This window comes from Zingiber officinale, chromosome 5A, assembly GCF_018446385.1.
Source record: "Zingiber officinale cultivar Zhangliang chromosome 5A, Zo_v1.1, whole genome shotgun sequence".
NCBI lineage: Eukaryota > Viridiplantae > Streptophyta > Magnoliopsida > Zingiberales > Zingiberaceae > Zingiber > Zingiber officinale.
In genome coordinates this window covers 111,636,787-111,662,658 of record NC_055994.1, presented here as the reverse complement: position 1 = coordinate 111,662,658, position 25,872 = coordinate 111,636,787, and the positions used below count along the sequence as shown (strand labels likewise).

Genomic DNA, 25,872 nt, shown 5'->3' with positions numbered 1-25,872 from the left:
TGTGTGAATAAACCATGACCCAAATTGGTTTTTCCATCGAGGCAATTTGATGCAAGAGAAAATGGCAATTCAAGTGCCAGAACATCTTGAACTTGTACAAAATGCAAGAACCATTTTGAAACGCTGAGGAAATAGAGTAAATGACTTCAACAATACAGCTTGCATTGGATGTAGACGAGTATTTTCCTCCCTACTTTACATCTTACGTGTTATCTTCCACCGGACAGCTCAATTGCATCTTGGTTGTACAAAGAGTCCTCTCCCCAGTCGAACCTTCTCTGCATCCTTTCATACTCTTGCCTTCTGGTCACTTCGACTTGCTGCCACTCTTCCCATCTCTCAGCAAGACCCTCTCCTTCAAGCATCCGCACCACTTCGGACATTGTTGGGCGGTCCTCTGGTGAAGCTTGGGTGCAAAGAAGAGCAACTTGGATCATCATTTCGACTTCATGGCCATCGTATTCATTATTGAGATTTCTGTCGACAATGTCAGACAAACGCTTTTCTCGCTGTAACTTCTTTACCTGTGCAGAAAAATAAAACTTGCAGTAAGGTGGAATAAACCACTAACAATCTAACTTCTTACTTCATCTTAAACTAGAAATAGTAGCCTAGAACTGACTGTCATGCAAAACTAATGCCCATTGATAAATTTTCCAGTCATAGGAAACTGATAAGAGTTTTGGCATCATAGCAAAACAATACTTAGAAAATCAGAACGGCCAACTGAATTGGTTAGTCAGCGAACCTTGTACCAACCAAAGTCCACTTCAAGGCCTAAACCAGGAGGCAAGGGACAAGAACTAGCAGAAGTTAACTTCTGCTTACCTAATTTTACTAATTACATTTTCTAATTCAATCTAGGCAAAGAATTGGCAATTGAATTGTAGAATCAGCGTCCACATCAGTTCATTGATCAGTTTAATTTAGAAACATTGGATCATAGAACAGTGAATAGGAGTAAGGACTTAATTAAATGCTATGTACGAATCCATAAACTAAAAATGATCTTGTCTATACGGTGAACTAGGAAATTACTATAGAAGCTGCTAGAAAAGACTAACTGCATAACCTTAACATCCAGCCCAAAAATCAAGTGGACATAGAATTCTATAGACAAATATAGAACAAGGTCACCTTTCCAATACACATTTGCATTTAAAACTAGAGAAAAGATTGACCCATATACAAAAGGGTGGATCAATCTACCAGAAAGGTCTCCCACAAAAAAATAAATGAGATTGAGTTTACTTTCTCTAGAGGTTGAAACCTATAAACACTTTATTAACTAGTTCACAATACTTGAAAATAATTAGTTGGATATGAAAGGGAGACTTAAAATCCAATATAAATGCATGTTGCAATTTTCTCTTGGAAGATGTCTACAAGGAGTTTTAGATGTGTAACTTTTGTTGCATCAAGCAGAAGATTAAATCATGAGGTGATGCTAAACCTACAAAAATAGAGGATTATTTTACTTTGTCAAAAATTTCTTGTGCTAATAGAAATTATTGAATTGAAATAAATAAATAAATTATGTTTACCAAGATAATGAAGCTTACATGGTCAAGCAATAAAACATCATCTTCTTCCTCCAAGCGTGAAAAATCTATTGCACGTTGTCCAGTGACAAGTTCAAGAAGCATAATTCCATAACCAAAAACATCAGTTCTCTCAGATGATTTTCCGGTGGATAAATACTCAGGTGCTATGTGACCCATAGTTCCCCGAACTTGAGTTGTCACAGATGTCTTCCTCACATCTACCAATTTTGCTAACCCAAAATCACCTACTACAGCCTCAAAGTCCTCATCAAGTAAGATATTAGCAGCTTTAACATCGCGGTGTATTATTTTGTGACTGCAATGTTCATGAAGGTACTCTAATCCACGTGCAGTACCTAGTGCCACTCTTTTTCTTGTTGGCCAATTCAATACTGCCTCCCCTGTTTTAAATTCTGCAATTATTTAACAGTATTACCTTCAATATCAATTGCAGAACATAGTTAGCATTGTGATCAATGGGCAGCTAAAACATAATTTCCTATTTATCACAAGTATAAGATACATAAATTTAAATCAAGTACATATAACAAAATTGTCATTTCAATCAGGATACCGTAAGGTTATCAATTCCTAAACCTTCTATGGCTACCACTTAGCTTAGCACCAATCAGTCTGATTGGAATGCCATGGGAAGAACTTAATGCAAGAATACAAAGAAGAACCAAGACTAAATGTTAGATTGCTTTGCCCATTTCTTTAGCAGGATATCTGTTAAACTCTTTACAGAAAAATTATGAATCAATGAAAGTCCAAGGTAGAAATTTTAACTTTCCAGATTAAAGGACCCAAGATATGGTCATTAAACTGAGATGAAAAACAGTCGATGCATAAATTGACAAACAATTAGTTAAATTCATGTTCCTTTGCTCTTTTATTAGCTTTGCTGCCATGAGAGAGATAACCAGAATAGATTACAGTAGAAACTGAAAGTTACCTCGTAACCGGTATGCAACACTCAAATTTTGCATAAAAGGATAGACAAGAAGACGTTCTGTCGGTGTTGTACAAAAGCCAATCAACCTCAAAAGATTTTTGTGGACAGCAACACTTATCATCTCTACTTCACGTAAAAAAGCAGCTTCCCCACCTGGACTCTCATAGTCAGTTAATCGTTTTACAGCAATTTTAGAGCTATCTGGAAGCACTCCTTTGTATACTTTTCCAAAACCACCCTGGCCAAGGACATTTTTTTCACTAAATCCATCAGTTGCAATCTGTAATTCTCGATAAGCAAATCTTTTTAACTGTCCAAAAGCAATTCTGCGATCATCTTCACCTGCATGTCATATGTAAAATAATCAATCAGGTAAACTTTTGATAATTAAATTTACGTACTTGATTCTATAAATATCAGTTCTGATTTGCAAGATGTTTAATTCAGTGGATGTTATTGTTTCAGCAAGGAAAAAAAAAGTAGTATAACAAATGTACAGCACAAGAAAGAAACATGGCATAGTTAATGGCTCGTTAACATGAAACAAAATTTATTTGCAAAAGGTTCTATCAAAAACCAAAGAAACAGGTGTAAGAAAGTATTAAACCTGCAACATCAACGAATTCTTCTTGTTGATAACCCTTTCTCTGCCCCTTGCATAAGAAAAATATGACACCCATAACAAGCAATAATATGACAGCTCCAACAATTCCAAGCACAATTCCTACTTTTGAATTTTGGGATTTTCCTACCAAGACCAAAAGTATATTCAGCTGCTTGAATACGAGGCAAAATAATTTTTTCTTTCAAATAGTTACGTACCACAGATGATGGAACCCTAAGTCCAGAAGCAATTATTGAAAATGTTTACCTTGAACAGGCATGATAGAAGCACAAGTGTGTTGGTAATTTATATCACAGTTCAGATTGTTTCCTGTGAAGCTGCACAAGGAAAATAAATAAATAACATAGATATGGTTTCAAATTGTAAAGAGCAAGCTCAAAAGTTTACACACAATTATTCATACTTGTATCTAGCTACTTGAAAGAGCTCTCCAGGTATTTCTCCAGAAAGATGATTGAAAGCTAGGCGACTGTCAATTCAATTCAATAGTAGAATGTTATGTGAAAGATAATGGCAATATGTCAATAACAATAGGAGAAGCACATTAAACTTCATGTTGAAAAATAAAACACTATGTATTGCAACTATGTGTTTTCACTTGAATAACAAAAAAAAAAAAAAAATTGTTCCTTTTTCTATAATTCTGAAGCCAAGCTCCAGGTATTTTCTTTTCATGTTACTATATTTACAGCTACTATGCTTCCTCCCAGTACTCTATGTACTGCTGCTGTTTTGATTTATCCTTTCATTCATGTACAAACTCTTTATAGAAATTCAGTCATAGGGTTAAAAAAAAAAAGAGAACAGTATCTCTAAGATTCCAGCAGCTACAGTTGCTGTCTGTGTGAGAAATAACACTTACATGTCATTTAAGGCACCAAGATTTGTGAGGGAAGGAGGAATGTTCCCTGTAAGATTATTTTGGCTAAGAATCCTGAATAATGACAATAAAAAAAAATTAAGGCAAGTCTTTAAGTCTACTTAAAAGATTTAGATCAGAAAATTTTATGATCCTACTGACAATATCTGAAGCTTAGAAAGCTTGCCAAGGGAAGCTGGTATTTCTCCACTTAAATGATTATTTTCCAAATCCAAGTTGGTCAAACTAGAGAGGTCACCAAACTGTTCTGGTATTCCACCGGTTATCTTGTTACCTGGCAATGACCTGCACAATTACATGTCAAATAATCTGAGGATACCTCATTATCAAGCGAAATATTCAAAGATGTCATCATCATTACCAAGTAACAAAAACATTTATGTAATTCAGATCAACGTTCAAGTACAATGAGACATACTTATTAGCAACAAAACTAGCAATTCTCATGCATTAAAAAGGTCTCATATAAGTTCCTAATAGCTTCATATCTTACATTAATCTCTTATCATCTTAACAGTTGCCCGATACTCTGCTTTTATTACTCTTGAAATTGAAACTATTAAATTCCTGTTAGTGGATAGTCTGCATACTTTGTGTGAATGTTTACACACATAGGTCAGTGAGAAGAGGTGGGTGTTCAGTTTTGGTATATTAAAAAGCTGTCTGCTTACATGAATTTGGCATACACATGATACTTTAGAGTGAGTTGGCAGGTTGGCTTGATGGCTAAGAAAACCTTTGGTTGTTGTCATGGTTAACTTGAGAAGTTTTCATGTATAGCTGATATTTTCTTAATCTCCAATGGTAAACATCCAATCTCACCGTCCAATTAGTCTTAGAGAAGTCAACCTTGCCATCATATTTTTGCCAAACGCCAACACAAGGTACACAAAACATGCAGATCACAATAGAATAACCATGTGATGGAAGAAATATTATGCAAAAGGACAATATGATACAACCTTTCTGGAGAATGGATCTAATGCCAATTTTTGACCGAAAATAAGTTTATATAAATTATATTGAAGTATTTATTTGTTCTTATGTGATCGATAAATAAGAACAATAAATACTTCAATATAATTTATATAAACTTATTTTGTGTCAGAAATTGGCATTGGATTCATTCTACAGTGGGAATAACAAGTCACAAATTGACTTTCTTATGATTACAAAGAAAGATAGAAAAATTTATAAAGATTGTAAGGTCATCCCTCGAAAAAACTTAATCACCTAACATAGATTAGTAGTGTTGAATATGCACCTCAAGCATAGTATCAATAGAAGGCAAATTTGCACAACTCCTAAAATTAAATGGTGAAAGTTAAAGAATGGAAAATAAAACATATTTAAGGAGGGGGTAGGACATCAAGTATTAGAAGAAATACACGGTGACTCGAATATTACATGGAATAAGATGACATTAAAGTTAAAAATAAGTAGCCAAGAGTACTCTATGAGTCAACGGGTGATGCACCACTAAATAAAAAATCTTAATGATGGAATGAGAAAGTACATGAAAAAGTGAAGGAAAAAAACAAACAATATAAAAGAACAAGGAAAACTTAAAAAAATATATACAATAGTTAAGAAAGAGACCAAGAAAACAGTGAATGAAACAAAAAGAATAAAATCTACAAATGCTTATATTAAAAATTAGATACAAAAGAAGGAGAGAGATATTTACAAAATAACTAAAGTAAGAGAGAGTAAGACAAGATCTTATCCAAAAAAGATATATTAAAGATAAATGTACTATTAAATGATGAGAAAATAAAAGGGAAGAGGTATTTTAGGTGAACAACTTAACTTAGATAATTTAATGTCGACAATAGATGTTATATATATTCTTTGACAACTAATTGAATAGTATCAGGAACAGAAGCAAGACTTACACATAGTATTTGTCGATATAGAAAAATCGATGATAGAGTCCCAGAGAAATTATATAGAGAATTTTAGAAAAGAGAGGTATTAGTAAATCATATATTGAACTAATTAAGGATATGTATAAGAATATAATAATACAAGTGAAAACTTCAGGCGGATTGACCAAAGCGTTTCCGATAAATATAGGATTACATCAAGGATCAATATCTTTTTACATTAATCATGACGAACTCACTAGACACATCATTATTTTGGTAGATGAGACATGTGAAAGAATAAATGCTAAACTAGAAACGATAGAAGTAAAAGGTTTTAGATTTAGTAGAGTAAAGACAGAATATATAAAATTTAAGTTTAGTAATATCAGACGTAATGAGACAATTGTTTAAATAAAAGATGATGAGTTGTAGAATGAAACAAAAAAAATAAAATCTACAAATGCTTATATTAAAAATTAGATACAAAAGGAGGAGAGAGATATTTACAAAATAACTAAAGTAAGAGAGAGTAAGACAAGATCTTATCCAAAAAAGATATATTAAAGATAAATGTACTATTAAATGATGAGAAAATAAAAGGGAAGAGGTATTTTAGGTGAACAACTTAACTTAGATAATTTAATGTCGACAATAGAAGTTATATATATTCTTTGACAACTAATTGAATAGTATCAGGAACAGAAGCAAGACTTACACATAGTATTTGTCGACCTAGAAAAATCGATGATAGAGTCCCAGAGAAATTATATAGAGAATTTTAGAAAAGAGAGGTATTAGTAAATCATATATTGAACTAATTAAGGATATGTATAAGAATATAATAATACGAGTGAAAACTTCAGGCGGATTGACCAAAGCGTTTCCGATAAATATAGGGTTACATCAAGGATCAATATCTTTTTACATTAATCATGACGAACTCACTAGACACATCATTATTTTGGTAGATGAGACATGTGAAGAAATAAATGCTAAACTAGAAATGATAGAAGTAAAAGGTTTTAGATTTAGTAGAGTAAAGACAGAATATATAAAATTTAAGTTTAGTAATATCAGACGTAATGAGACAATTGTTTAAATAAAAGATGATGAGTTGTAGAGCTTTAAGTATTTAGGATCATTTTTACAAAAGGATAGATGGATCGAGTGAGATGTCTTACATAAAATACAAACAAGATGGTTGAAATGGAGCAGAGCGTCAGGTGTTCTTTGTGACTGTAAAGTACCTGTGATTAGACCTTCTATTCTATATGGAGCTGAATATTAGGCTATAATTCGAGCACATAAGCAGAAATGAGGATGTTAAAATGCATGTATGGATATACAAAGATGGACAAGATAAGAAATGAAAATATTAGAAAAAAAGTCAAAATTGCATCTATTGAGGAAAAATTAAAGAAAACACATTTAAAATTGTATAAAAATATACGTAGACAATCAATAGATACTCTAATTAGGTGATGTAAAACATAAATGTGTACATCAAACGAGGAAGACTAAAGAAGACTCCATTAGTAACAATAAAACAAGATAAAATTTATTTAAATATAAATAATGATATAGTAGGGATAAAGTTCAATGACATAGAAGGATCCATATAGCCGATCCCACCTAGTAGGATAAGGTTTGGTTGTTGTTATATTATTTATCGTTCTTATGTGATATGATCTTTGTCATTTTGATATTTGCATCACAAGTTCATGTAGACCAAAGCCATCGCTTACTTTGAACTCATTGGCTAATTACAAAGTATTTTGTCCTATCAAAACAATAATAAGCCATTGATGCCCCCAACTACTTTTCAGCTATTGCATGCCATGAACTCTATACAGGAAACCATAATGAGCTGTATGTGTCGACAGACAACATTGTTCAAATGTGTGAGGCAGTAAAAACTTAAAAACTAATGATAATAATAAAAAGTAACTAACAATAGTATGTACAGACAGAAAAGCCTCAATTGTGCCTCCTACGGCATTCTGCTTTAAGGTAGCTAGAAATTTCTATATCCTTTATTGATAGTGGTTAGATTTAGAAGAATAATAAATAGGCCATCTAATGTCTCTATGTTACCAATTTATCATAGTAACAATTGCATTCTACAATTAAATATCCTTGGAATTGGAACAAGAAAATGATGCTATAGGACTTGGCAACCCAATCATGGTGATGGTGTCTGTTTCAAGCAGAATGTAGCTAAACACTATATCAAAACACCTGCCAATTTCAACAACATCACTTAGCAGGAGCATCAAACTATACAATGCAATCATAGCATGTTTGAGAAGTTGAAAACAATGACTTCACTAATTTGTACAGTGTAGAAGAAATTCTATAAACAAATTCTTTGGTGCAAAATCTATTGAAGAAAGATAAAAAATAGTTTGGTTACATAGTAACTAAAATATTGGTAAAACTATACTTACAAAACATTTAGATATCGAAGTTCTCCGATTCTTGGTGACAGAACTCCATTAAATCCCATTGAAGACAATGTTCTGAGGTAACAAAATCACAATGACAGAATATGCCTTTCATAAACACACAGCAAACAGATGAAACTTACAATTCATTGCAACTGATTCATAAAATCTACATAATAATACAAATCATATAACTTGAAGAGGAGAACAACAAATGACTTACACTTGAATGACATTGCTGTTACTGTCACAAATAACAGAGTTCCATGTGCAAGGATTGACCTGATCTCGATTCCAATCACTAAGCTGATTCCCAGTGGCATTTAACCTCATTTTCATGTCATATAATGCATCACCTGAAAACATATTAATTCCTTGCAATCCATAAACTAATTCAACGAAGTAAATAAGGTCATGAAACACTATGAACCAACCATATTATTTCTAGTAAGCTTCAAATCATCATTTGTCAACACTAACCAATACATTTACCAACAGAAAATGTATGTAAAATTCTAGCATGAAAAATTACAAATTTGGAGCTTTGTACTATAAGGACCATTTCTGATGACATCAACGTCTAAGAAAGATTAACAAGCAATATCAGAGCCAATAGATAATACCTCAAAAGGAACTCAATTCTTAGGAGAAAAAAGGAATATAACCTCAGCCCCATCAGCTGCTCTAGAGAATTTATTTAGACTTATAATCGCACAGGCATTTTATTATACCTCTAAGCAAAATCCTATCATAAATAAAGAGGCAGATCTAGTACAAGCGTGGCACACATTTTATCAAGGTTTCAAAAAGTGTATTTGGGCCATATGGAGTCACCCGATACACAACACATATTCAGAGGAATATGCGAATAGTATTAAAATACTAATAGATGTAGAAAATATGATTAATCTATGTGCATTTTATTGTGGTCCATATCATCCTCATGTAACCGTGGTTTCTTTACTGAGAATTGTTTTTTGTTTAATTTGTTGGATAATTAGCATCTAATTGATTTTTATCACAAAAAAAGGCTTTGTAGTGTGATCAAAAAATAGTTCACCATACCTTAACTCATAGCAATATTCTCAAGATGAAAGAAAATACCGAATGTATATGCTAAGTGTGAGTATATCCAAATAAAAATGGAGAACAAGCTGAAATCCATGAAGGCCAGAATGAACAAACTAGGAAAATTAATTTGGTGTGACATTTTTCCCATCAAAGTTATCTCCATACTTGAATACTCTGGTTGGACAACCTCTCTCGCTCACACTAGATGAAAGAGTGAAGATAAATGCTTTTAAACACAATGGAAGAAGCACTATGCCCAACCTTGCCAGAAAAAATTGTAAATAATAAAAAATGCCCCACTTTTACATAAACCTAAAAGTCAAGGAAAAGAAAAATCCAACAATGATGACAGTATCTCAAGACAACAATTGGAGCTTCACCCTCATTTAGTCACCCCTCTAGAAATTAAGGAATTTTTAAGTGAGTCAAAAGAATTTAATTTCAGAAAAGTCACTACTTGTCTCGAGCTTCACCCGTATTTAGTCACCCCTCTAGAAATTAAGGAATTTTTAAGTGAGTCAAAAGAATTCAATTTCAGAAAAGTCACTTTATGACTTGTCTCAAACTCAGTGAGGAAATTTGAAATCCAAGAATGATACCAATCTTAGTACCTCAAGAGATAACCCCTACCAAATTTAGTGACTCCTCTCTAACGAGCCTACAAGTGAGTTCCAATTCTTAAACCCAAAAGAGCCCATTGAATCCTTGATTCAGGCCCATAGGAAAAGTTTATCACACTACTAACAATGTGGCAATCAAAGTTCCAAGTCATTTTAATGACCCTTCTCCTTACCATAGAACCATTAAGACCCCAAATATGTATTACTCAAGAAGAGTCATAGGTTGCTTGCCTTATTTAAAAATCATTCAACATGCTTCTGCCTTAGTCCCAGTTGCCGAATCCTTCACGCTACCTTAGGATCCCAAATGAAACAAATTGAATTAAATATTTGATTATAATATTTTTACTAAGACATATGATGGTATGTATTGATTCGTAGTTATTTATGTATATCTACTTGTTTCCACAAAACTAAGAGTTTTGAATGAGCCAATCAAATAGATGCATATTGATTCTAGGAGAAAAATTACATTGAATAATAATCACACGAGTCTGCAACACAAGAAAATTATGCCTTTACATTCAATAGCTTGAACAAACCCATAAAAACTCCACTAAACCTTTTATGGCCATTCCAATATCTCATACCAGGAGAAAAAATAATTGATTCTAATGCTTGCCAAACGACTAAACCATTAGTCCAATCCTCAACATGTAACACTTGCTATGTTATTATGAGCCTTAGAGACTTTTCCAAAACTTGCACCCATTCTCAATGCCACATCATTCATCTTCAGCACCACATTTTCAGACATTGAGTACATAGTTGAGATGAAGACAGCTTCCACATTACAGTTACTTGCAATATGTTCTTATCTATTAAGGGGACAACCAAAGACAAAGATTATGATGAAGCTAGTGAACCTTGAAGACCAGAACAAAGATGACAATAATTTTTTTTCAATATTCATCAAAATAGCCAACTAAATGAAGAAGGCAAGAACTTGCTAAGAGTTTCCTTGGAGAAGAATCATGCAAAAAAGGAAAAAAAAATGTTTTCATTGGTATCGGTCTAGTAAACTGGTTCGATTTATGATCTAATTGTACACATAATAATATTGCAGTTTTTAATTTTACAATTTATAGAAAGGCTAGTATAATGGATACCAAGTTTTAGAAGGTGAAGCCTTTCTTCCAACATTATTCGATTCATGTAATTGATAATACAGCACAAATTCAATGTAAAAATTCTTCTCCTTTTGAAAGATTACGGACAAAGGGACAACTATGTGATAGTCAGCTCAGGCATGTGAATTTACCTTGCATCATAACAACCATTATCAGTTGCTTGTGTTGCATTAAATAAACTTTGAAGTTTAGACTAAATGTTCAATAGAAAAACAGATATTCTTATATTTTAACATTTGAAAATGATAGATGCATATAAACTTCGTATATGCACAAACAACCTTCTGAAGTCCAAACATTGTATTGTTGCTTGTTTCTTACGAGCATCAAGGTTGGAAGAATGGAGCTTTCTTTCAACAGTTGGTTTATTTAGTGAGCACATTACTCCAAGAAGGAAATAACTCACTAACTAAACAAGTCACACAATGTGTCACATGTGCTTTGCACCTGCTTTATATGACTACGGGGATTATAAACATTTGTAAATAACTTCTAAGCATACTCTAAAAATACAGCATTGCAGTAGAACGTGCAAGTTCTAAATTGCAGAGTATCCAACTAATCACAAACATAGGCAAAGAAAGTCCTATATCGATTTAAGAGGGAAGAGAAATTAGGAATTTTCTGGAATCATAATTAGAAAAAGATGAAGAGCCATTAGAATCTTGTTTTATTGTTATATGCCTGCTGGGGGTAAAAGCAAGAACTTATTGCTAGAAAGAATAAATATGATAGCCTAATCTAAAATTATTTAATGTTATATTCACCTAACCTAGTTTCCTCATCTTTAGTTTAGTTAGGTTTCCATTTTGGTATTAATCAGGAGGTGCTCCCATATCACATTTGACGTGAGACTATTCCTCACCAGGGGTGGGGTAAACAATGTTAAACCCTTAATTTGAGGTGTCAAGTGTGCTGCTCTTCATCCCGAACTCACACCAAAATGCAAAATAACATGAGGCATGACCATGAGAATTGATTCCTCCTCCATGAGCATCTATGAGAGACAGAAGCATAACTAGCTTCCTCTTCTACCAGTGAATGAACAAGACTAGGGTTCCAATTCTATGATGAGACTTTTTCAAGGTAAGCTATTGTCCACCTTCGTCCACGCCTTCCGCCTCTTCTTCCACCTTTGTTCATTCACATCTTCCTCCTCTACCTTTGACCTTCATACATGTCTTCTTTCTTCACTCAATCCATGCTAAAACACAAGCCTTCATTCCTTCGTTTGAACTACCCAATTCACAAGGAACTTCTTCAGGTGCATAAGTTCCTTTTTATCCTCCTCTTCTTTGTTCCCCTCCTAGTAATAGTGCAATTATACCCTAAGTGGTCATGTTCAACAAAGGTGTCTTAATGTGTTTTGCGAAGGGTTTAAGTTTGTGTTTGTTTCTGACATGTGCATAAAGTTTGCAGAACTTAGCAGGATGCACATATAGATCATACAACTTCTGACTCGACAAATTTGAGCCGTGGTTGTTAACTTGGCGTAGTCAAGATAATTGAATTGATGGCTCAAAGGTCTGTTGGAGATCAAAGAAAGATGGTATGTGACATTTGAGGTACCATAGACAGGGAGCATGGAGTTGGTTCGACAACTACAAGCGGTGGACCACATAAGTGACCCAACAAAGGATGCAATATGGAAGTACATCTAAGAGACTACAGTCCTGATGAGAGTTGTACTCTTAGTTAACATAAATTTGTGGCTAAGAAAGCACCTAAAAAAATGAGTTGTGAGAGATTATATGAATTATAACTCTCATTGTGTGTCCAAAACTTCGGGTTAGTTATGCTTAGATTGAAAGCCTTTAATTAAGGAAGTGTCCTAGTCATAATTTATAACCACACTTAATTAATCTTTGAAGTTTGTGAGTGCTTATAGGGTGTAAGTTAAGCAAAATCTTGAAGATTGAGTCAGAGAGTTGACTGGTATGTTAAGTCAACTAATAAATCAATTAAAATCTTATACTTGAAAAAACCTTTGCTTTCTATTTGTATTAAGTAAATTAGAATGTCAATTAATTTAAGCTAAAAGTTCTTTTGATATATAACCTCATTGAATCGATCAACTTAGTTGACTAAAATAGTTTGAGTCCATTGAACAAGATTTGAGTCGACTGAAACCTTATTGACTCAACTGAAGATGGCAGTAGTTGGTAGGTAAGCTTGCGATCTTATCTAGTTAAATTAACTCAAACGAATTTGAGTTGACTCTAATATTAGTCTATATGGTTTTCTTAAACAATTTCAGTTGATTGACTTCAAATTGAGTTGACTCAAATTAGCTAGAAATTATCTGAATGTGCAATAATGCTCTCTTGCTATAATAAATACATAGGAAAGTGGACCTCAAACACAATTCATAGAGAGGCTTCTCTAGTAATATCTTTTTTATGTTTTTAATTTTCATATTCTTTAAAGAAAATACTCCTTGTACGGTTTCTCTAAATTCAAGCTTGATCCACAGAACGAATTATTAGGCCACGGAGTATGATCTGGGTCTCATATTTGTTCTCATTAATATTCCGTTGAGTTCACTCTAATTTAAATAAATACACAACACAATAAAAAACGCTAACGAATTATTTAACCTTACATAAGAAAATGTTGGTGTAATTGTGATCCAAATGGCCCTGTGCTCTTAGATTTTAATGTTTGGGCAAAAAATTCAAGTTAGACTTTGTATTGTATTAAATATGTGTTTGAGTGTGTAGGAACTAGACTTGCATGAACACAGAGCTTGGAGAGCTCATGGTTCGACAAGGTGAGTGTTTGGATATTGGCTTGGCGTGGCCAAGGTAGCATACTCAGCGGTTTGGAGGTCTGAAGAGATCGAAGAAGGATGATATTAGACATCCAAGGGACTGCAAGACAAGAGCACTAAGGTGATGTTGGAGCAACTCAGGAGTGATTTCATGGTGTGGCAAGTTGGCTCAATGACCAAGGTCCATAGAGTTCAGATAAGGTTGTGCACATCCAAAAAGGAGGGACCGTAAAAAAAAGAGCAACAAAGGGTCAAGTGGAAGAACCGAGGACTTATGTGTAAGTATCCCGAGTAAGTTTTGATATGATCAACTAGATTAAGTTAGATCCTGTGATGTTTTGATCCTTGTATCTAAGTGTGTAGGAGCTTAGGAACACAAGTCGAGCGGAAGATGCAACTAGCAAGAAGAATGACACGAGAAGGGAGTCGACGGGCTCGGTGCATCCAAGGGATGAGGTATTGCGGAAGAGTACGCCGACGGACGAAAAAGAAGCGCGCGGCGCTTTAGAGGGGCGAGAAGCCGAAACGGGTTCGGGTGAGCTCAACTCCGGATAACCAAAGCATCACCCATGCGAACAATATCAGCTAGAGGCTAATATGCCTTGTGGAAGGCGTCTTCCATAGCCTATGGTGTTTTGATCCTTATGTCTAAGTGTGCAGGAGCTTAGGAACACAAAAGTCAAGCGGAAGACGTAGCTATCGAGAAGGATGCCACGAGAAGGGAGTCGACAAACTTAATGCATCCGAGGGACGAGATGCTACGGAAGAGTACACTGGCAGACGAGAAGGAAGTGCGCGACGCTTCCAAGAGACGAGAAGTCGAAGCGGAAGCCTGCTCGAGGAGAAGACCAGAGTTGAGTTCAGGTGAGCTCAACTCCGGATAATCGAAGCATCATCCACATGAAGAAGACCAGCTAAAGGCTAATCTGCCTTGTGGAAGGCACCTTCAATGCCTCATGGAAGGCGCCTTCAACACCCGTTAGCCGAAGATAAAGTTTTATCTTCAGCAGATAAAACTTAACCGATTGAAGGCGCCTTGGATCTACTTGAAGGCGCCTCCAAGTCACGGATAAGATTTTCCAAAAGATATAAAAAGACCACCTAACAACTTCTGTATTCATTTCCTAGTATCTTTCTGAGCTATCAAAGAGTATAAGACGCTTCTCCGCCTTCAACGAAAGAGAATTTTAGTGAGCTTTCATCTGCTTTGGATTAACAACCACCTAAGTTGTAACCAAATAAAACACTGTAGCCTTCGTCCTTATTTCCTTTTATTTTATTCTTCTTTAATGTTATAACTGCTGAATTAATATTGCATCCTTGCTCTGTCAAATAGCAAGAGATTCTTCTAACTTTAATCCCCCCTCTAGTCCACTGCACCAACATTATGCACATACAAGGGACTAGGTAACCTACCAAGAGATGGCTAAGGGACGAAATCTAACTGTAATGGTAAAACTCTGACAAGCTGTGAGTGTTGAGTGACCTAAACGTAATAGGGCAATGATAGAACTTAGCATAAGAGAACTCAACCTTAGAGGTCGTCTTACTCAGATTACCAGTCGATTAGTATTGGAGATTAATCGACTAGTGGCTGAGAAATCCAATACCCAAAAGTGTTATAGGATTTAAGATTTGACCAACCGACTGATGGACCATCAATTGGCTAGTCTACTGTATTCGAGGAGCGAGTGAACAGAATATTTACATTCATGGTTGAGTTGTGTGGGAAGTCGACTCATAACATGCAGTCAACTGATGGTTTAGCCCAGCTGATCGATTGCTGAGATAGAAAGCAAAAGGGCTTGTTATAGGATTGTTGCGCTAAAAAGAGGGGGGGGGATAAATAGCGCTTGTGACTTTCACGTTCGTTTAAAACAGTCAAGTAAAATGCAGCGGAATAAAGATAGAAACGAAAAATAAACAATGCTAACACGACCAAGCTTCACTTAGTTTGGAGCCTGTGGTGACTCCTACTCCAAGGCCCGCACGTGAGAGTACTTTCGATGGGTAATCACTAATCAATCGTAAAGATTACAAGTACAATTTGAAACAATTACAAGTAATTAGAAAACTAAAAATACCGACGACTTGATAGGATGAAAACTTCAGCAGAGTCGTTGTTGGAACTTTTGGACGTCGTAGAGGCCTTATCGGAGCAACGCGCAAGTGCAGAAGTCGTTCTGAATGTTGTTGTCAAGCTCCCGGTCGAATTCTACTTACATAGGTTGTTCTAGACGTCTGGACCACGTGTCACGACCAATCGACGTGCTCCATGTAGGCTTATGGATGAGTTTTCGGGTCCGAGCGCCTGGACCAAGTCCGATCGCCCGAACCGCCTGGGCGCCTGCCGCCCGCCCTGGGCGAGGCTGGTCCGGGCACCCGGATCAGTTTTTTCCAGCCTTGCTTTTTCCTGCAAAACGAAGTTAGTCCGGGCAATAAACCATATATATAATATAAATTTGACAGTCTCTGACTCTCCGATTCTGACTTTGGGTTTCGTTGAAACTCTAGGTCGAACCGACGCTTATTGTTCCCTCTTCAGAGGGCGCGTCCTCACCTACTCCTCTGGCGAGTTTACCTTTTGCCAGATCGGTCCTCCACAATCGTTTGGACTTTTGCTCAGCATCCTAGACTTCAAGTCTTCATGCTGAACGCCCTTTCCACGACCCGTCCAGACTTCCACCTGATCCGCGACCACCAGGATTTTCACCTAGAGTCCCCGACTCTAAGATTTCGCCCAAAGTGCTCGACCCTCCAAGACTTCGTCTTGCCTAACCGCGATTAAGACTTTCCACCACCTAGGGTTACCTCCCTCTAGGATTTTCCACCTGCCTAGAATCCACTAAGACTTTTGCCTAAGAACACTTAGGACTTTCCTGCAAGTTCATTCAACCTTGTTAGACAATAAGTAACCTTAACTTTGGACTATTTGTCATAATCAAAATGTAGGTTTGATCGTCCAGTGCTCCCTGTACCAACAATTGTGTGACAACAGTCTGATAACGACGTAGTGGACTACTGGGCAGAAGATAGCATTTATAGTAAGAGGGTTTAGAAAGCTATAAAAGAAATGTTTGACAGCTATTAAGGTTGACAAAATAGTGTTGGTCAAACCTATTAGAAGTCTTGTAATACCTGAAAGAATTCTTTTATAATCCTTGCAATCTTCTTGTGCTTGCAAGAGCTTTCTCCACCTATAGTAGTTAACCAAGAAGGAAGAACTTAGCTGACTTTCTGGGATTGATCCACTAACAGATCATAGGCTGCGAATGTAGGAGTCTAAGGGTGAACTATCTAATTGCAAGCTTGTTTTATTTCCATTGTGCTAATCGTATATGACCTTGCTAGCTTGTAGTAAGAGTATAGATTAATAACTTACAAGTTACAAGCATCATTCACCCACCCTCCTTTTAGCTAGTAATCCCAACAAATAATATAAATCCAGGTTGCCTCAAAAGAACTAACCACTGTGAAAAATGGATAGAATGGTGTGCGGAGAATCATCATGTGATAAGGACCATGAGATTCCATCATACCAAGAAGATTTCAAGCTTTAGAAGGAATTGATAAGGCATTGCTATATAATCAACCATGGAAGAAGTATTGCCATGTTTTGGGGAATCAACAGCCTAGAAATAAAGAAAGAAAAAAGATTAGAAGAAGTTGGATGGAGTACCAAATTGAATTATATGAAGCTACAAGAAGATTTGGGAATCCCTAATCTCACTAGTGGCTAAAAGGATCTTAGACAAGATAGGTGGAGAATGTGAGAAGGCATGAGATTTTTAGAGTCAAATAGTGCGTGTTCTTGAGAATTTCAAGAATGGGAAAAGTCCAAGATGAGGAAATTGAAGAGGAAGTAGAGAAAAGAGAGGAAAATTTTGAATCACCACAAGTGGTAGAAGAGAAAGAGATTAAAGGCCCAAGCATTGAATAAGTAAATGAGGACTCTAGATCTTCTACACTGGATGAGTAGTGAGGAGTCATCGACCTCTTCAAGGAAAGAAGATGGGTCCAACACAATTGAGCAAGAAATCTAACAAGCCCAAGTACCGAGTACCTCCATCGATGCTAAGTTGAAAGAGCACATTGTGTGTCATGGGTATCAAAGGAGATACTGTTGGTGCAATCGACCTAGGTTTTGATCGGTACAATCATAGTTTTGATGTATGTGTCAAAGAGTTTAAGTTAGGTTTACCCTTGTATCTGATATGTGTATTTGAGTTGTGCAGGTTCGCAGGATACACATGCAACTTAGGTTGATGGCTTCGGGTCCGCTGAAGGATGGAGCATCCGAGGGACCGTGGACAAGGCAGCGAGGACAAGGGCCGAGGGAAGCAATTTCGAGGCATACGCGAAGGATGGCATTGGGAACGAGCCGCAGACTTGAATGCATCCGAGGGACGAGAGCCAAAGAAAGTATGCTTGAAGGTTCTGTTAAAGCTGCAAAGAAAGCGTCAAAAGAGTCGTAAGGGTGAGGGTACGAGTGCACGAGAGATTGTACTCGGAGTAAAAACATAAGTTTTAGGGTTTACTGTAGCGGTACTGTAGTAGTACTGTAGCAGTCGACTGCATATTTTAGCAGTCGACTGGGCACGAACAGAATGGTTCTGTTCGTTCGATCGATGTGGATCGGTCGACTACAAGTTTTAGCAGTCGACTGCACCAGTCGACTGCTAGTTTTAGCAGTCGACTGGTAAATGACCGTTGGTGCTGGAAAATAGCCGTTGGCTACCTCTAACGGTAACACCAGTCGACTGATGGTTTTGCACTGGTGCCGAGATGAGTTGATATGATGATCAACTCTCTCCTCTTATTTAAGGGAAGCTTTGGGGCTTGAAGGCATTTACTCATGCTTATTGAATAACTCCTTGTCATTGCCCAAAAGCTTCCAAGCCTACTCTCTTCCTCCTAAACCTAAGTTCATCATTGTAAAGAGGAAGAGATCCTTTGTGAGAGGTTTGCTCCACCGAGAAGGAGAAAGCTCTAGCCGGAGATTGCCGGAGATTGATCCACCGAAGGATCAAGGGCTCGTCCACCTCAAGGACACGCCGTGGAGTAGGAGCAAGCAATCTCCGAACCACGTTACATCGAGCTTGTTAGCGATTTGGTATTCTTTCTTTATTGTTTTCATTAGTTAGTTGGATTTCCGCGTGTGCACTAATCTTTTGTAGAGAAGAAAAGAAGTTGAGGGTGACCTAGCTATCCAACCCCCCTTCTAGCCGGCCACCTATTCTTTACAGATACTATCATAATAGGTGTCCAATTGCCAAAGAGGAGACTAAAAAGGTAAAGGAAATTTCTAAACTTTATTGAATTTGGTTTAAATTCTAACCTAAGTTATTGGAAAAAGAAAGCCAAGAAGAACCATATTGACGGCTTCACGTGTGGAAAGAGAGGTCATTGTTGGTCCTGGTGGAATGGCTAAAGAGGGGTGAATAGTTGCAAATTCAAATTACAACTTCTCTTACTACTTACTTAGCAAGGACAATACCATGATTAAAAACAACTTCTCTTGCTACTTACTTCCCGTGTCATCCTTCTCACCTACTGCGTCTTCCGCTCGACTTCTTGTGTTCCTACGTTCCTGCACACTTAGACATAAGGCATCAAACACACAGACCTAACTTAACTTTGTTGATCAACATCAAAACTAACCCGGCGTACTTACAATCACTACCACTACTACTACCACACGAAATGCTCAAAAAGGGGGAGTGAAAAAGAAGCAAATAAGGAAATGGAATAATGGATGCTTATGTAAGGGGGAGTTCCAAAAATAAAAGGGAAGGTAATCCTAATTTGAATTTCAATTCAAATACGAATACTTCCATACATTGGAGTATAACTTTATTCATTTATCTATACATAATTTTTGGCTTTAGATATAATGATAGGACTAGGGTTGTAATGTTTGATAACTTTAGAAAGAATTTTCATGATAGGACTGCTTTACCTAGGAATGAAAAAGTATAAGAAAATTTAAACAAGAAACCCAAGAAGGGTAGACACATGCCTAGAAATAGGAATAGATTTAGGAATGTCCAAGGAGGACAAAATGATTCTAGGATGCAGAAGCTAGAATTGGAGAACCAAGTAAAGCTTATGGATGTAGAGAAAAACCTTAAAAGATTCACCAATGGATTTAAGAGTTGAAACATGTGCTCGGAAGGCAATGCCTAAAGCATAATCCACCAACGACCAAGCTACCATTATATGCCAAGGTGACATTTGATTATGGTACGACGAAGCCATCTAGAATAAATGGTATTTGGCTGAGGAAGATGACTATGGTTGGAAGCTTTAAGAGAGATTCATGTGCCAAAGTGGAACCCATGGTCTTTGGATCTCAAGGCAGGGATACTAGAATGGTCCATGGGGCGTGCCAATGGTTTTGGTGAAGGTTTAAAGGAACCTTGTTCCCCTCTAATGGTGACTTTTAGAAAAATTCCTAACTTTAGTAGGAGTATAGATGTAGGGGAACCTACATGTAGGTCTCGGTGCATGATATTGCACTCATTGCATGTGCATGTGTTTTGATATTCTTTTAGCTTCTCTAACTTGCATAAATTGTTGCACATAAAAAATAAAAAAAGGAGATTGTTGATGTAATCAAGCTCCAATAAGACCTTATATTTTGATGTCTAGGTAAAGGATTTAAGTTAAGGTTTGTGTTATTTTTGATATGTGTGGTTGAGTGTGTAGGGTCTTGTAGGATCACACAAAAAACTTGGAGAGCTCATAGTTCAACGAGGCCAAGTATATAGATGTTGGCTTGACATGACAAGGTAGCATGCTTAGTGACTTAAGAGGTCTGAATAAATCAGAGAAGGATGGTATGGGACATTTAAGGAACCACAGGATGAAAGAACTAAGGTGGTGTTCGAGCAACTTTGCAATGATGACTTGGCGTAGCCAAGTTAGAAGGTCAATGGCACAAGGTATGTAGAGTTCAAAGAAGGTAAGATGAGGCAGACCAAGGGACTGTAGGACGACAAACATCAAAGCGGCAAGGATGATAGCCAATGGCAGTGAACTACATAGGTGAAGAGGTGAAGATGGCATGTGAAAAAAATTGAGGGCTCATGCACATTTGAGGGACCAAGTAACCTGGTGGAGATGGCCGAAGAGGAAAGTCTAGTTACGATGGTAAGACAGGTGAATTGTGAGTGTTAATTGACCTCTACGCAATGGAACGAGGGCCGAACTTAACATAAGCAACTCGACCTTCAAGGTGACTGTACTTATGGTTACTAGCTGACTAGTATCAAAGATCAGTTGACTAGTGGCTATGTAACCCAATGTCTCAAAGTGTTTCGAGCAAAGTTTAAAATTTCGACCCGTGCCGAGGTTTCGGTCTCAGACTAGAGCGATACGGTTTCAGTTTTGTATCGTACTGTGCCGATACGTTTTGGTTTTTTTTTATTTATACATAGTAATTATTAGATAAATATGTTTATTGTGTATAATTTAAAAATAAGTTATATATTAATTTTATATAAGTTCTCCATTATTGAACAACTTAATATTAGTAGAAAAAATAATTAAATATAGTTTTCTTTAAAGCAAGTTGATTTATCAATAACTCGAATTAAAATTGATATATCATAATATATTATTATCTTACTAATAAGTGGCATGAATATGTAAACATTAGTTCATATAATATTTTATTTATATTTAGGTCAACTCTATAATTTTCTAACGCACAATTATATAAATTAATAAAAAAAATATTATTCTATATATAATAATTATATAAATTAACTATTTATTCATTTAATTAATTATTAATTTAAATAATATGTATTTAAAATAGTAAAAAAAATAAGAATATCAATTAAACATTAAAATAGTAAAAAATATATATAAAATAATTTTAAAAAATATCAAAATATAAATTTGATTTTTATAAAAAAAAATTTAATTTTTTTAGAATTTTTTAAAAAATTTCAAATAAAATGTAAAAAAATAAAAAGTAAAAATAATTCCAGAATATTAATTAATAAAATTTATTATTATTTTTAAAATTTTAAATATATTTTTTTTATATTTTATTGGGATAATTTAATAAGGATTTATGAAAGTCATATTAAAATATCATACCTAGGAATTGTTTAAATTATTTAAATCTCAATATTAATTTTGAACCGCCACATACGCAATGCCAACGACTCGTGGTGCCCGCGGCGCCCACAGTCCCGTGCCGCCCGCACCGCCCACGCCCCCGCGACGCCAGAGGAGTCCTATGACTCCAACGATACCAGAGGAGTTCTGCAACGCCTCCGGCATCGCCAAAAGTACCGTGGGACGCTTTTGGTGCCACCAAAAGAGTCTGCCAACGCCTCCAGGACGCGTGACATGCGCGCATGACGCGCTCAAAATGGTCGCACTTGCGGTGCCAGTTTCCAGGCGGAACGGTAAATACCGCTTGTCAATTGTGTCAAAAGAGCAAGCGAACATAATGTTTCTATTAGTAGCCAAGTTAAGTGTCCAATCGCTAAGTCAACGGGGCAATTGATTGATAGAAAGATCCAATCAATTGATTGCTAAAGTAGAAAGAAAAGGAGCTATTGTTTTGCAGCCCGTTGAATCTTTGGTGGAAGATAGCACTTACAAGAGGGTTTTGAAGGTTAGAAACGAAGCAGGTGGAGGCTTCAAAGTTTGCAAAATAATGTTGGTTAAAGCTATTGAAAGCCTTGTATTTCCTCTAAGCATCCTCTTGTACTCCTTATAATCTTCTTATGCTTGTAAGAGGTTTTTCTACTTCCGGTAGTTAATCCAGAAGGAGAAGATTAGGGGGATTTTTAGGATTGATCCATCGAGGAGGAAGTTTAGAGACTTTCTGGATTGATCCATTGTGGATGTAGGAGCACAAGGGTGAACTGTCAAACCACGTTAAAGGCCCATGTATTTGAGATTGTGAGTGTTTGATACAATGATTGTGTTATTTTTGTTGTGCTAACCGTATGTGACTTTGCTAGCTCATAGCAAGAGTATAAAATTATTAATTACAAGTTAAGATCAATATTCACCCCACCCCTTCTAGCTGGTTATCACAGACACAAGAGCAAATGCAAGAGACAAAGAATTTTTCATTTTTATGTCAAGGCACTATTCACCCTCTTTAGGACTCTGATTCTTCATCAATCCTCATGTCAACAACTACTACACGAAGCGACCAATAGCAACTAAGACCCCTTCCTTCTTTTCCCTCCTCGAAATGATTGGTGCCAACTAAAATAGAACAATATTGTTCCAATACAGTATCGTTTTAGTTTTTAGCCAAAACTCTAAAATGGGTGGAAATTTTAAACTTTATTTAAACCCTCCTAACAATTTCATTATATGAATTCAAACCCCCCACACTGATAAAAAAGTTTAGTTAGTTATTTAGAAATCTGTAAATATATGGATTGTAATACCATTTAGAATATAATAAATATTAAGCTTTCTTTCTTAACTTGGTATTAGAGATTATCTATCTCTCTATCTCCACTCTACTCTTGCACCAACCCAAGCAACCTCCCTCTCCCTTTACTTAAACAACTATATAATATATATATATATATATATATATATATATATATATATAGTCACCAGAATACTGGAGTGTCAAAAGGGAAGCTAGAATTCTAGATGTCATACACTCCGAGATTTATTGGTAACGAATCATTCAAAAATGTAAAGAAACACTAGTACACAACAGAGAAATAAGATCAAATCCTTAAAGTATGTCTAGCATAAATTAAGAGTAATTCTATCCATTTCATAAAGAAAGCAGAAAATCCCCCTCTTTCTATTATCTCCAAACAAACAGATAATTTCCATTTATGATGCATAATTTGGTAAATCACCAAGAGAACCTGATAAAAAATCAGGAATAAACAAAGCATAGTTTGACTACCATCTTGTAAACTAGAGGTATTGCCAGTACGTTGAAAATAACTTTCTAAATCTAAGGGCAATGAAATTTTTTTTATTATTAAATCAATAATCCAAAAGGAAAAAAATTGTTAACTCTACTAATGTATAAAACTATTTTAGGTCCTACAAATACTCGGATGGCATAGATGCATATCTTTTCTTATTTATAAAGCTCTACCTTTTGGGATCCATATATATCACTGATACTAGAAGATAATCAGATCAATAATAAATATTGGCATGGATGTATATCTTTTCTCATTTATGAAGAGCTACCTTTTCTGATTTGTATATTTTATCACTAATATTAGAAGATAATCAGATCAACACTAAACACTTAGATGACATAGATGTTTATCTACCTTTCCGGATCTGTATATATATGGTGTGTGATAAACAAGGCAGTCCAGTGCACAAAGTTCCTACCAATATATGGTCCTGGGAAGGGTCTATTGTACGCAATCTTACCCTACTTTGCAATAGACTGTTTCCGAGACTTAAACCCGTGAGCTCTAGGTCACACGGTATATATATATAATACTAGAAGATAATTAGATTAGCAAATGTTTCTTATATGCAAATTTTAGAAGTGGAAGTGGAAGTGGAAGTGGAGTACCTTGCGGATCGGATTCAACTCTGGACAGCAAAAACATAAATATACAGAATAGATAAACAACCACCATATTTCTTGACAAGTTGTTGCCCCTTGCTCATTTAATCAAGTAGGAGTCAGATACAGAAGCCCTATAAGAAGGAGGTTCAGTTTTCCAAGTTATAGAAGAAATGAATGTGCTTTAGTCAGAAAAATTAACCAACAGATAAACTCTGGGTCATATAAAAAAATAACGTCAATCCACAGCTCAATAAAACAGCAATAGATGCATAGAAAAGTGAGCCAACAGATAAATTCTAGGTCACATAAAATAGAACGTCAATCCACAACTCAATAAGATAGCAAGAGATGCATGTCGATAAGGTAAAAGGTTTGGAAAAATGTGATTATCTCGCACCAAAGGCTTACTCGCAGGGAAAGGCCATCCTTGGTATACATGAAGGACAATTGTGTAAAGACGAGTATCTATTTGCAAGATGGATGCGACCACAATTTGGGAGAAATTTGAACGTTGTCTTCTTTCAACTGTTTATCTTTCTCCTTGTTACTTTGTGATTTCTCACCTAATTGGGTGATTAATGAAATTATCATCCTGTTGAAGTTTCAAAAGAAGTTTTACAATCGATTTAATTAGAACTCTTCCAACCACCCAGATACCCCAACACTTATGATACATCCAATTTAATTGGCCTTAAATAAACGAAACGACCAAGAAATTGCAGGGTAAAGTTATTCTCCGCAGTGCTTTCGACCAAAAACCATGAAAAAACAAGTAAGATTGGGAATTTTTTTCATTCGAGAAAAGAAATGCTCCCAGAGAGTGCAGAAACGATCGGCGCGTTACCTCGCCCTTGAAAGCGTACACACACACACACACAAATCCTGTAAAAGTAGTTTAGGAAAAGTGAAAAAGGACAATAAAGACACAGTTCTTCAGAATTCCCATCCGGGATGCGGACTCCGAGAGTAAAAAAAAAAAGATAAAATCAAAGGTAAAAGGAAGATCGACGAAGATGCCGAACAAGGGGCAGACCTTGGCAAAGAGATACCACCCATCACTAGCACGACGAAGATCGGCTTCGCCACTGGAGCTCCAGCTGCTCCAGTTGGGTTCAGAGCGAGACGGAGGAACTGAGAGACACCAAAGACGACACGCATCAAACCCTCGACCAAAACAGTCAACACCCAGTCTCACACCCCGTGTACATATATTCGAGGAGCGACTCACTCATCCGCTGCTCTTTACGCGGTACCGCATAGCGAATGCTGCACTTTTAATGGCTACAAAAGTGGAGCCCAACGACATCGTTATGCCATCTGTAAACATGAAGCGGCCTTCGGTTTACCAAGTCTTTGACCGGGATTCATACCCTCGGTCGGGTAGATAGATAAAATAATAAGAGAAGAACAAACCAGAATTAT

General features: G+C 36.1%; 1 protein-coding gene across 2 annotated transcripts; it reads right to left on the bottom strand.

Annotated features, from left to right (window-relative positions):
- LOC121981390 (LRR receptor kinase SERK2-like) lies at positions 1–25,642 on the bottom strand. Of its 2 annotated transcripts, XM_042533878.1 has the most exons (12): positions 25,484–25,642; positions 24,454–24,581; positions 8,540–8,672; positions 8,320–8,391; positions 4,146–4,289; positions 3,987–4,058; positions 3,528–3,593; positions 3,371–3,441; positions 3,107–3,247; positions 2,500–2,841; positions 1,563–1,957; positions 1–524 (listed from the first exon to the last, which is right to left on the bottom strand). In XM_042533878.1, the coding sequence occupies exons 2-12, from the start codon at positions 24,518–24,520 to the stop codon at positions 210–212; spliced, it is 1,818 nt and encodes a 605-aa protein (XP_042389812.1). In that variant the 5' UTR covers positions 24,521–24,581; positions 25,484–25,642; the 3' UTR covers positions 1–209. The 2 variants fall into 2 exon arrangements, with proteins under 2 accessions (XP_042389812.1, XP_042389813.1); XM_042533879.1 differs by lacking the exons at positions 24,454–24,581; positions 25,484–25,642 and adding an exon at positions 10,239–10,257.
- Between the last annotated feature and the right edge of the window lie 230 nt (positions 25,643–25,872).